This window comes from Lemur catta, chromosome 4, assembly GCF_020740605.2.
Source record: "Lemur catta isolate mLemCat1 chromosome 4, mLemCat1.pri, whole genome shotgun sequence".
Lineage (NCBI taxonomy): Eukaryota > Metazoa > Chordata > Mammalia > Primates > Lemuridae > Lemur > Lemur catta.
In genome coordinates, this window is record NC_059131.1 from 106732037 (window position 1) to 106745347 (window position 13311).

Genomic DNA, 13311 nt, shown 5'->3' on the forward strand with positions numbered 1-13311 from the left:
AGACAGTGCACAAGGCACTCATCATGTAGGCATACACCCATCCCCCCATCCCTCCCCCACCCCCCCCCACCCCTCACCCCCCGCCGTCTCAGTCTGATATCCCATTGGTATCCTTCCCCATTGTGCATTTAGGTGATGATCAGGGAAACCAATTTTCTGGTGAGTACATGTGATGCTTGTTTTTCCATTCTTGGGATACTTCACTTAGTATAATGGGTTCCAACTCTCTCCAGGAGAACCAAGGAGATGTCGTATCACCATTATTTCTTATAGCTGAGTAATACTCCATGTTATACATATACCACAATTTACTAATCCGTTCGTGAATTGATGGGCATTTGGGTTGTTTCCACATCTTTGCAATTGTGAATTGTGCTGCTATAAACATTCGGGTGCAGGTGTCTTTTTTATAGAATGACTTTTGTTCATCTGGGTAGATGCCCAATAATAGGATTGCTGGATCGAATGGTAGGTCTACTTGAATCTGTTTAAGGTATCTCCATAATGCCTTCCACAGGGGCTGCACTAGTTTGCAGTCCCACCAGCAGTGTAAGACTGTTCCTGTCTCTCCGCATCCACGCCAACATGTATTGTTTAGGGACTTTTTGATAAAGGCCATTCTCACTGGAGTTAAGTGATATCTCATTGTGGTTTTGATTTGCATTTCCCTGATGATTAGAGATGTTGAGCATTTTTTCATATGTTTGTTAGCCATTTTTATATCTTCTTTTAAAAACGATGGTTAGATGCCACGAAGTAGGTGGCAATGCCTTAACCATATGGGTGTTGTACAGGCCCGAGAGCTTCTTCCATCCTTGTCAAGGGGAGTGCTAACCTTCTCTCCTTTGATACAACACTTTTTTTTTTTTTTTTTTTTTGAGACAGAGTCTCGCTGTGTTGCCCGGGCTAGAGTGAGTGCCGTGGTGTCAGCCTAGCTCACAGCAACCTCAAACTCCTGGGCTTACGCGATCCTACTGCCTCAGCCTCCCGAGTAGCTGAGATTACAGGCATGAGCCACCATGCCTGGCTAATTTTTTCTATATATATATTTTTAGTTGGCCAGATAATTTCTTTCTAATTTTTAGTAGAGATGGGGTCTCGCTCTTGCTCAGGCTGGTCTCGAACTCCTGACCTGGAGTGATCCACCCGCCTCAGCCTCCCAGAGTGCTGGGATTACAGGCATGAGCCACTGCGCCCGGCCCTCTTTTTCATATTTTTCTTTCTGTTAATAATTATTGACTATATATTCTTCAAATAAACTTTCACAATAATTCTGTTGAACTAAAATTTGGGATTATAGGATTTGGGTTAAAATGCATTAAATTTATAAAATGTTAAAATTAAATTTATAAATTAAATGTTCAATTAAGTGTTTCCATCCAGAAAGTGCCATATTCTTCATTCAAGTCTTTCTTCAAATCTATCAATACTTCTTTATAATTTTTTAAAAATAAGTGACACTTATTAAGTTTATTCTTAGATGTGTTATAATTCTTGTGGAAGTATGTCTTATTATGTTTTCTAATTCTTTATTATTGGCATGTAGGAATGCTATATTTACTTGTATATAAGATTGTTTTTCCTGAAATGTGAGATAAAATTACGGTTCAAAAACTCCAAAAATAGAAAAAGCATATACCTTATTCAGGCCGGGCGCGGTGGCTCACGCCTGTAATCCTAGCTCTGGGAGGCCGAGGCGGGTGGATCGCTCGAGGTCAGGAGTTCGAGACCAGCCTGAGCAAGAGTGAGACCCCGTCTCTACTAAAAATAGAAAGAAATTATCTGGCCAACTAAAAAAAATATATATATATACAAAAAAAAATTAGCCGGGCATGGTGGCTCATGCCTGTAGTCCCAGCTACTAGGGAGGCTGAGGCAGTAGGATCGCTTAAGCCCAGGAGTTTGAGGTTGCTGTGAGCTAGGCTGATGCCACGGCACTCACTCTAGCCCGGGCAACAAAGTGACACTCTGTCTCAAAAAAAAAAAAAAAAAAAAAAAAGCATATACCTTATTCAATAATGTTCAAAACATTCAGAAAAAATATGGGTCAATATGAAAGGCTACACAGAAAATATGTCATTTTTATTTGTTGTTTACATATGTTTTGGGTACACCTTCAAACTATTGTCACCGATGCCTTTGCGTCTAGTATTTCCCACAGTGCGAGAGGACGAGCCGAGCGGCGACTGCAGCAGGGCCACCTCCCTCAGATTGCGCCGCTCTCAGGGACCGTCCTAAGTCTCCCAGTTCAAGCTAATCATTGACAGAGCTTTACGACCGCGGGCTTGTCCCAGCGTCGAGAAGACAGGCCAGCAGCCGCGGCAGACGGAGCCGCGCGGTCCCGGGGAAGGAGCGGCTCCCGCAGCGGCGACGCGAGCGCCGGCCGAGCACGATGTCCCGCGCAGGACCGCGAGGAGCCGTCATCCTGCCGGCCTTGCTCCTGCTGCGAGCTGTCACCGGCTTCTCTGGGGACGGCAGAGCTGTATGGTCTAAAATTCCTCATCTGGGTCCGGTAAATGAAAGTCAGCTATTTCTCTATGACACTTTCCCTAAAAACTTTTTCTGGGGTGTTGGGACTGGAGCGTTCCAAGTGGAAGGGAGCTCGAAGAATGATGGCAAAGGACCCTCTATATGGGATCGTTTCATCCACACACACCTTAAAAACGTCAACAGCACGAATGGTTGCAGTGACAGTTACATTCTTCTGGAAAAAGACTTGTCAGCCCTGGATTTTATAGGAGTTTCTTTCTATCAATTTTCCATCTCCTGGCCGAGGCTCTTCCCCGACGGGGTAGCAGGGGCGGCCAACGCAGAAGGCCTGCGGTACTACAACGCTCTTCTGGACGCGCTAGTGCTGCGAAACATTGAACCTGTCGTTACTTTGTACCATTGGGATTTGCCTTTGGCGCTGCAAGAAGAATACGGGGGGTGGAAAAATGATACCCTAATAGGTATCTTCAATGACTATGCCACATACTGTTTCCAGACGTTTGGGGACCGTGTCAAATACTGGATTACAATTCACAACCCGTACCTAGTTGCTTGGCACGGGTATGGGACAGGCACGCACGCTCCCGGAGAGACGGGAAGTTTAGCAGCTGTCTATGCCGTGGGACACAACCTGATCAAGGTACTGTGCCTGGCTTCTCATCACAGCTTCACAAAACACCAAGACATTTACCTTCTGTTTAAATAGTTGCCCTTATTGAAATCAGCACAACTAATTTTAGGCTAATCCACAAGATCTAGCCTCAAATTTTATATTTAAATTAGTGTATGTTTTATTTATCTAAAGTATTATTAATGTACTAATCCAATTAGTTTCCTCAAAAGTTGCACTTTGAGGCTATTTTTAAGTCTTAATACAATTATACATTATTGTGTGAGAATGTGAGTTTATTTTCATTGTGTGGAAAACCAGCACTTTGTAAATTTAATTACTGGGACCCTTTTCTTACAACAGGCTACCACTTCAGAATGATGTTAAGGCACGGCCATTTCAAATATGGATTTGCTGTTAGTTCAGCTGCTCTTAATAGCACTTAGCCATAGTAAGCTAAATGTGTTAGCTAATTCATACATATTAATGACAGAAATTAAAATAAATGTACTTTGCATTTGATTTTATTTGTGTTACAGAGCAGAAAAGATGAGATTAATTGTTCTGGGAGTTAAAATTAAACTAGTATTTAAAAACTGGGAACAATATGCTCTACTAAAGGAGTTTTAAAGCAGCATATTTCAAAAGGTAGATACTATGTTGGGAAATGTCAAAATTATTAAAATAGTGACAATGCAAGCAAAATAATAGCGAATATTTATTGAGTACTTATTATGTCCCACAGACTACATTAAGCATTTTATAATACATGCATCGTCACATTTGATCCTCAGAACAGCCTTATGAACTAGTCCTATTATAACTCCCATTTTAAAGATGAAGAAACTGAGGCTTAGATTAGATAACTTGCCCAAGGTTACAGAGGAAAATGCAGCTGTTGTGAATGTGGGATTTATACATGACAGCACACTTAATGCAAATTGTCTTCATTAAGAATGTTTTAAAAAGATGGCCGGGTGTGGTGGCTCACGCCTATAATCCTAGCAGGAGGCTGGAGGTGGGTGGGTCGCTCGAGGTCAGGAGTTCGACACCAGCCTGAGCAAGAGCGAGACCCCGTCTCTACTAAAACTAGAAAGAAATTATCTGGCCAACTAAAATATATATAGAAAAAATTAGCCGGGCAAGCTACTCAGGAGGTTGAGGCAGTAGGATCGCTTAAGTCCAGGAATTTGAGGTTACTGTGAGCTAGGCTGATGCCACGGCACTCATTCTAGCCAGGGCAACAAACCGACACTCTGTCTTAAAAAAAAAAAAAGAATGTTTTAAAAAGAATAATCTTTCAGGAATTTTCAAGAGATTTAGCCTCACATTGAAGCTAATATCTACAATCAGATTTAACCTTTTGAGTCAAATAGTTTACTGGGGAAAAATAAATTACTCTGAACACCTGTTACATTTTTAAAATGAAAAGACTTTATCAATATGATTTTATAATGTGCTAGGAGAAGTAATTTTTAACAAGCAAAAGTTAAATACACAAAAATAGAAAAAATGTACAGGAACATAAAACTATCCCATATCTAAGTTTGTACATACAAAAATATCTGCTAAGCCTTATTTGCTTTTTGAACTTTCTGGTATCATACATGTACATTATATATGTAATCTGGTACTATGATTTCACTTACATTTGCCCTTGCAGTAAACAGATTACATTATAACTTGAAGGTCATTTGCAAATTTATGAGTAGAGTTGTATACAGAACATATTATTAATATGTGCATAGACTGTAATTTGGTAAAATGAGACCTTAACGGAGAGAAAACTCATAGCTATTTAATAATAGCTATTAAGATTGTACATACAAAAGTTAGAAAAGTATTCCTTTTATCTAGTTCTTTTAATTATTAAAACAATCCATGCTCATGCAGATTTAAAAATATCAGATTGTACCAAAGGACATAAAGTGAAAAAGTTAAATCCCTCTCTACCTGACAATCCCAACCCAAGGACACTAATGTTAAGAGTTTCTTATACATTCTTTTAAAAGTTTTCTATGCAAACATATACATGCATATGTTTATGTAACCTTAGCATAAAGAAAAGTATTCTAAATTGTTGAAGAGTTTTTGTTACCTGGAAAAATGTCAACAATTAGAATTTTCATGAAAAATATGTTTTAATGATTAATTTAAAGCCTTAAAAATTTGCCATCTGATAAAAATAAACAGGAAAATGTTTTGCCTAACAAATAGATATTGCTTCCAAACTTAGCTGATAAAATGCTGTATTTGCAGATGTTTTTCATTTTCCTCTAATCTGAGGTAAGCTCTGCCTTTAACGTACAGTTAGCACTTTCTGATAGTGAGGTATATTTTATTTTGAATTGAGGCATTTGTTTTCAAACTACTGTGTTTTCCAAATAATTTCTTTTCTCTCCTTAAAATTTCTAAATCACTAGACTAAATAAATGGTGTGACGGGTCCCTGGAAATCAGTCAGAAAGTGACATGTGCCGTGTAACCCAGTGACTTACAGCACTAGAGAGAAATCTTGCAACGGTTCGGTAGCCTGAGGTGAACTCGTGTTTCCCATTTGTTCCCTCACTGTCCTTACCGTAACACAGAAAAGATTAATTTGATATTTTATGTGGCAATGAAGTATTTGTTCCTTACTGTGCCCCCTTGTGACCCAGAAGAAGCGTTCTTTAGGATTAGTTTTTAGTCCAAAAACATTTATTGAGCTAAATAAGCCTAATATAAAACTGAATTCATGGGTGGTTAGAGACTATGTTATTCTTTAATTCTCAGATAGTGAAAAAATTTTGTAGTGGCTATTGAGGTCCTTTTAGTTCCAGAACGATCTTGGAAACTGCATTTCATTTTGAAATGTTCCAGTTCAGAGGTGACAAGAATGGCCCAGCAGGTCCCAGGACTGACCTGGAATTCAGATTCCACTTTTCGGCAGCTCTAGGGGTTGCCTCAGCCTCAGTCTAAGCCTCAGGTAAAAACTTCCCATAATTACACCTACTTCAACTCTGAGTTTTTAACAGTGTTTGGAACAGAATGAGGATGCATTTTTTGGCTTGGCCTTCTTTAAGCATGATAATTATCAATTTAAATATTATCTGTAATATAATCTTTGCAACAACCTTGCCAGCTAACTATTATCCTCATCTTACAGAGTGGTATTTCTAACATGCATCACGTTGTTCGCCTGCATAAAACCCCTTAGTGGCTCCTCCCAGTTTTGGGGTAAAGTCCCAATTTTTCACCAAGACCCTCAGGACACAACTCCTGGCCTCCATTCCAGCCTCCTTCCTGGCCACTCTCCTATCCCACTACCAAAGCCATCCCCTTGCACTGCGTGCATGGTCCATCGTAATACGCTACTGGCAGCATCTCTTTCTGACCTTGTTATTCCTCTCCAACCAACCACTACTGGCTCGCTCTATCCAGCCAAAATACCCTCCTTTACCCATTTAATGTTGACCTTCAAGACACACTTTAGACAGTCACCACCTCTAAGTTATTCTTGACCCGGTAGGGTTAAGTGCCCCTTCTGTGGGCTCCCATAAGATGTGCTTGTTTCTGACATTGTACTCATACCGTATGGTACTTTTGTGTCTCCCCAACTAGACTGAGCGTTCCTTGAACGGAGAGAAAATTTTTTGTCTTTGTGTGCCCAGCACCTAGCACAGAATATTGGGTTCATGATGGATATACATGTTGGTTGAATGAATGGTTTAGGTTAGGATTTCTATCTTAAACCTTGTAATCAAAAACCAGTCTCAAGTTCAATCTTCATATTTCATTCCATTATTGCTAATTCTTGAGATATTGCCTATATTAATCTAGAAGTATAATATTCAGGAATTATTTGGCTGCAAGTGGCAGAAATCTAATTCAAGGTGGCTTAAGCAAAAAGGAGCAATTCCCTGGCTCTGTAACTGACCGCAGGGATGAATGGACCCAGCAACCAGGGCACCCTCAGAAGGCCCTTTTTCTCAGTCTCTCATGTACATTTCTTCTTGTGGGTTGGTGTCATTTTCTGCTTTGTAGAAGGAAGATTTTTCTCTCCCAAGTTTGGTTTTTAAAAATTCCAGAGACAGATTTAGCCTGTTCAGCAAAGCCCCAAGGGTTCACATTAGTAATGGCAGTAATGGTGTCTGTTTTCATTCTATTTTTAAGTCAATAAATACACATAAGAATTAAAATTTATAGATTTCCCTTTTGGAATGGAACACTTGACAGCCTCTGAGTAAACATGCACAGAGGTTGGGGAAGATGAGTTTGCTCATGAGACAGTAATTCATTCAGTTTATTATTCCACTAAATGCTGTCAGCTTCCGTGATAGTTTTGACCATTTCATGGCTTTAAAATGTTATCTTTCATAGATAGATAGTGTTTACATAGTACAGTGATTTCTGAACCTTGGCACTGTTGACATTTGGGGCCAGATAATTCTTTGCTGTAGGGCTGTCCTGTGCATTGTAGGATGTTTAGCGGCACCCCTGGCCTCTACCCGCCAGACAACAGTAGAACTTCCACTTCCAGGGTTGTGCAAACCACAATGTCTCCAGACATTGCCAAATGTCCCTTGGCAGTCAATGTTCTTCCCCTCCCTCTAGCTCTTGGAAACCAGTGACTTATACCTATAGTAGACAACTGGTTAAAGGCAAGAAGCATAGAGAACAAGGGCATTGAAATACAGTCAGTAGGAGGGGCATAAAAATGGTTATCATTTTACAAAATTGTCTCAAGGAGATTTTCACCAGATCTATCAGTTGCATACATAAACTCAAAATTAATTTATAGACTGTTCTGTTTTTAGAAAAGAAACAATGCTTTCAAAAATGTTAAAAGAGGAAAAAATATATAATCATCAATATGATGACACCTCGCCTGGCTTTTCACATGCTGAGAATGAAGACTGTCCCTACTGGCTTTGCCTTATCTGTAGATACTTGAAAGCGTTGCCCGGAACCATTTATCTTACATTAACCGTTAGTTATTTATGAACAAAACATTAAACTTACTTTAAAAAAACTTGCCATATTTTAAAAGGCAAAATTCAAGAATTCAAATGAAATGATACATAAAGAATTTTTATCCATTTTTAATGCCATAACATCGTGTTTCACAAAGTTTGGGTTTTTTGTGTATCACTTCATGTTGGTTTTTTCCTGGCTTTTTTGTTTGTCTGTTTGCATATCCAAGTATCATATGTAGTATTATTTACTGAAATATTTTTTCTTTAAAAATGAATTTTGAAAGGAAACTTTACATACTACTATAAATAAAGAACCAGGATTTTTAATACCCTTAAATAAACATTTAACATAAAAATTTTCATCTTTCTTCCACCTAATGTCATCTCTATACAAAAAAAGGTAGGTGTACCAGGCTTGGAAAACGCCACTGAATGTATAGGTTTTACTCAGCTTTTAGTGTACTTTTAGTCCTACCTAAAACCAAGCATAATAGTATGTCATTTAAAAATATGTCGTAAAATACTTTTCCTTACCTAATTAATATAATTTAAATAATGTGCATTATTTATTAGATGGGAAAATGCCAAAATTTATGTGTATGTATTATTACCATTTTAAATATTTGTAATTTATTCTATGACTGTCTTAAATTTATTTTAAATAAACCTTACAATATAATCTTTGATAAAATAGACATACAAAATAAAATATATGTCAACACTTTTTTGTATACTACACACAAATGATGAAATGATTCTTTAAATTCCTCAGGGGTTCAAGAGATTGCTTAACACTGTGAAGGAAGCTCTCGGGGTAAGAAATGTTGGGAAACCCTACTAGGTCACGGCCTCACCAGCTCTTTCCTGAGCCTGGAATAAGACTGTATTTCTTCTCTTATTTTCTACTTCTTTGAGGAGCTTTAACTTCACATTTCTTGGTATCATTCCCTCAAAGAAGTTCACACAATGCTTGACATGTATTAGGTATTCAATAAATAATTAAATTGATTATTTTCAATTTAAGGATGATCTACCTTGTCCCAGCAAGGATTTAAACCTGCAATGGAATAGAAATGGATCGCAGACACACACACACACACACACACACACACACACACACACACACACAGAGGCATAAACTTATATAGTCTTTTCAGAACATGCAAATCAATTACGTGTGCCTTTTTTTTAAAAAAAGATGTTACATTAAAACCTATCTTAATTCTCAGGTGTGGACTTCAAAAAAATTTTAAAAAGGAAAATTAAATTTAAAAAAACCAAACGTATCTTGAAACAAGCTACAGAATATTGATGACTGTTAAAACTGAGTAATGTGTTTATGAAGGTTCATTATATTATTCTCTCTAGTTTTGTATATTATGAGAATTTCCATAACTAAAAGTAAGAAATAAATAAAATAAGAAGGTAAAGAAAATATTTTACATTTAAAAGAAAACAACCATTTTTATATAGTTCTCTTCTTAAAGTCTCTGTTGAAATTCTTAAACAAAATTTAGTACTAAAACTGCAAAAACAACTGTGAAAACACCACTATTCACATGATTAATAGCTAAGCCTTCTTTGCCAACAGACTGCTGCAACTGATTTCTTGAACATCAAGAAGGCTGCAGTGTTGTTTCATAGGCACATTTAAATAGACCAAATGTCATTTTTAAGACTCTTCTGCCCATCCCCCCACAAACATCGTGAAGATTAAGTGTAATGTTTTGAAATGAAAATACTAGCAAGAGCCTGTTTAGCTTGTCTTGGTTATATAGAAGCAAAATCTCCAAGGATTATCTAAAACGATTTTTTATGAAAAAAACAAAGGAATTTTTTAAAATTCCCCATTAAAGTTGGGTTGCAAGAGAATGACATACCAAAATCAAGTTTTCCAAAGTCTTGTAGCTAAAAAACTGGCCAAGCTTTTCCATCAATGAAGGACAGAAAAAAGAAGGTTAAAAAAAATACCTATTACTTTTTACCTTCCACAACTTTCCTCTCCCACACCAAAAAGAAAAAAAGAGAGAGAAAAGAGAGAACAAAGAACAAAGAATGGTCTTAATTCTTAGAGTGAAAGATTGAGACAATTATTACAGATAACTTTTTAACATTCTATCATACTGTTTTAAATTATTATTATAAGAAGAATATTTTATTGTATAGCTACCGAAGTGCCAGAAACGTACTTTTAACATATTATCTCATTTAATTCTCACATTACCTCAGCCAGGTAGGTGTTCTTAAACCCATCTTACAACTGCTAAAACTGAAGCCCAGAGAAATTTGCCTAAGGTAATTCTGTTGCTGAAAAGTAGTAGGGATGCTGAGAGGAGATCAGAACCTTCTAATTTATTGTCCAGTAAAGAGTGAATTGTGGAAGAAGTTATTAAAGTAATCTTTGGAAGATCTAATGGGGTTACTCGAGTAAGTGTCACAGCCAAAATTCAAATCTCATTTATCAGGCTAGCAAGGTGTAATGACATGGAGCACCTGCCCAGCTTCAGTGAAAAGAACAATTTACCCGTGTCAGCCATGTGTGTTGATACTGACTCAGCAGACATTTTACTTTGCTTTGCCTATTCAAAGACCAAAGCAATCTACCTCCATGTTTTATTTGTCCACAAAAATCTATGACCCATTTATCCCCCGACTCATATATTAGAAATGGGGTTTTTCATTTGTCCCCACAATTTTAATTTTTATTTGCCCAAAACTTTAGTGTCCCATTAAAATGATGTTAAATCATGCATTGTATGCCCCAACAATAACATTTAGAGTTTCAGTAAATTAGCTAACAAAATTATTCATTTAATTAACTAATGCATAGTACCTACAGTAGAAATCCCAGCCCATTTCCATTAGGACCTAAGACACCTCTAACAAAATACACTATAGGAAATACTGATCAGACCAGTCAAAACCAGTATCTTATAGATGTTTTTAATCAAGTTGGAATAAATGATGAAAACTGCTTGCAGAAAAGAATTGCCAAAGAGAGTTTCTATAACCAGAATACCATTGTTAGCTGTAAGACTCATGTAAAAAACCTATTTATAGACTGCAATTGGTATTCTAAAACCTTCAAGAGAGCAATATTTACTTTTTCTAACCATTAAGTAGAAAAGTTATACTTCAGTGAATGATTAACAAGAGTTTAAATAAATGTAATTACAAATCCTCAGAGAATAATATTGTGATCCTATTTAAACAGCTTGATTTGATATGAACACTCTCGTAGATGGAAAAGTAGACCCAACTGGAGATCAGAAAACATTTCAAGTAATGGAAATAGTGCTGGATATGATGAAACTACGAACTGAGGGAAACTTTACATTACTTTATTGTATAAGTCATTTCACTGCATATAAAAAGTCTTACTGAGAAGACTCAACATTAGAAAATAGTCTGTGTTAAAAGGAAAAAAAGATGTAATTAAAACTACTAAACATTAAAACAATTCTCTTGCTGAAAAGTAGCAGGGATGCTGAGAGATCAGAACCTTCTAATTTATTGTCCAGTAAAGAGTGAATTCCAGAATACGTAATTAAAGTAATCTTTGGAAGATCTAATGGTGTTACTTGAAAATGTTCTAGGGTAACCCTGAGGTTGGCGAAAGCCAGAATCTTTTAGTATTTGGGGGAATCCGTTGCTAGGTTCTGCTTAGCGCCGTATCATAACCAGAGATTATATGACCCAAGTCTTAAATGAAGGGTTGCAGTTTGCTGTTACTGGTTTTTCTTTCATGTTAATCTTGTATGTATTATATGCCTCCTCCTTGCCTTGTTTTGAACATCAACATATTATTTTGGAGTATAAAACATTCTTTGATACAGAATAAAATCCAAAATAACTGAACTTTAAAGTTCCCATTTTTTCCTTTGAGATTTCTGGACTTGGGGGGAAACCGAAGTGTGACAGCACAGAGAGATTAAATTCACTGACAGAAACTGTCTGTTTCAAAATCCCCTTGACTTTTCTAAATTTGAAAAATGCATTTTTACTGCAAAACATTCAAACAATACAGAAAGACATTAAGTTTAAAAATAAAAGGTCTCCTCTTTCCTTACTCTCTAACCCCACACCCTGAAAGTAACCACTGTCAGCAATTTGTTCAATGTCCAAATTTTTTCTGTGTATATGTGTATACATAAACACATATGTACATATAGCCATATTTTAACAGAATTTGAATCACATTATTACATTTAGTTTTATCATTTCTGATTAATTGAGATGTAGAAGTATACTGTTTTTGTTTTACTTATTTCTGTTCTTCTCTCTCCTATGAGACGTCATAGGGCATCTGAAGGCAGGGGCTATCTTGTCAACCTTTTTTTTAAATGTCTACTGCAGTGCCTTGTACTTGTTAAATATTTGTAGGCTTGAATTTAAGTAAATAATCAAAATAAGTGGATGAAGAGTGAAAATGGGGATAAAATAATAGCTGGAGGTTGAAGGAAACGTAGATAAATAAAAATGATTTATCTAAACCTGTTTCTGCAGATGTATATAACTTTCTGTAAGGAAAACAAGTGGAACTGAGCAGAAAGTAATGCGGAAGAACTGCCCATCTGATGCAGATGGTGGGCCGCCCCAGCCGGTGAGGCAGGATGAAGGCACAGGGAAGCCATGGCTCACTGCCTCTGTCTCAGGGTCTCCTACAGGTTTTCTTAGTCTACTGTGGCTTGTTTTTGTGCCATGTCTGTTACATGCCCTTTGCATTTTCACAGCCTGATTGATCACCTTTGCATCTACGGAATAAAAGTGTGTTTCAAAGGCACATAAATGGATTTGCGTGATCCCATGGAGATGACAGTGCACTAGAAGGCTGAAAGACTTAATTCTAATTCTAGCTAACTGAGACCGTGGGCAGGTCACTTATTTGAGGGCAGGGTGAGGTTCAGCTTCTTCATCTATGATAGAAAAACTTCGAAAATTGAATGAAATGACCTCTGAGGTCCATTGTCTACCTCTAAGAGCACACGGAGCAGCACGGCTCCACTCACCTCGTGGAACTAGGCACGTTGCCCGGCTCCATCCCGGTTTCCTCCCCTCGGTGCCCACCTCACAGGATGCGGGTGAGGATTGGGTGAGATGGTGCACACAGCCCTTGGACAGAGCCGAGCACAGTTGGTACTAGATCGGTGTTAGTTCTTCTTACTATTTATATTGCTAAACTTCTATGGCTCTTAATTTCATCACTATTCTGTTATATTTGCTGATAAAAGTCACTCATCTAAGAACCCTTTCATTA

General features: G+C 37.4%; 1 protein-coding gene and 1 non-coding gene across 2 annotated transcripts in view; one reads left to right on the top strand and one right to left on the bottom strand.

Moving 5' to 3' along the window:
• Positions 1 to 730: 730 nt before the first annotated feature.
• LOC123637648 lies at positions 731 to 857 on the bottom strand. The gene has a single exon (XR_006734998.1). It is a non-coding gene; the product is annotated as a U6atac minor spliceosomal RNA (small nuclear RNA).
• Positions 858 to 2237: 1380 nt separating this feature from the next.
• The window catches only part of KLB (klotho beta), a 30990-nt gene continuing 19916 nt past the window's right edge, over positions 2238 to 13311 (top strand). Inside the window, exon 1 of the mRNA XM_045550543.1 lies at positions 2238 to 3130. Coding sequence (XP_045406499.1) covers positions 2393 to 3130 — 738 coding nt within the window. The 5' untranslated portion in view covers positions 2238 to 2392. The remainder of the gene's footprint in view (positions 3131 to 13311) is intronic.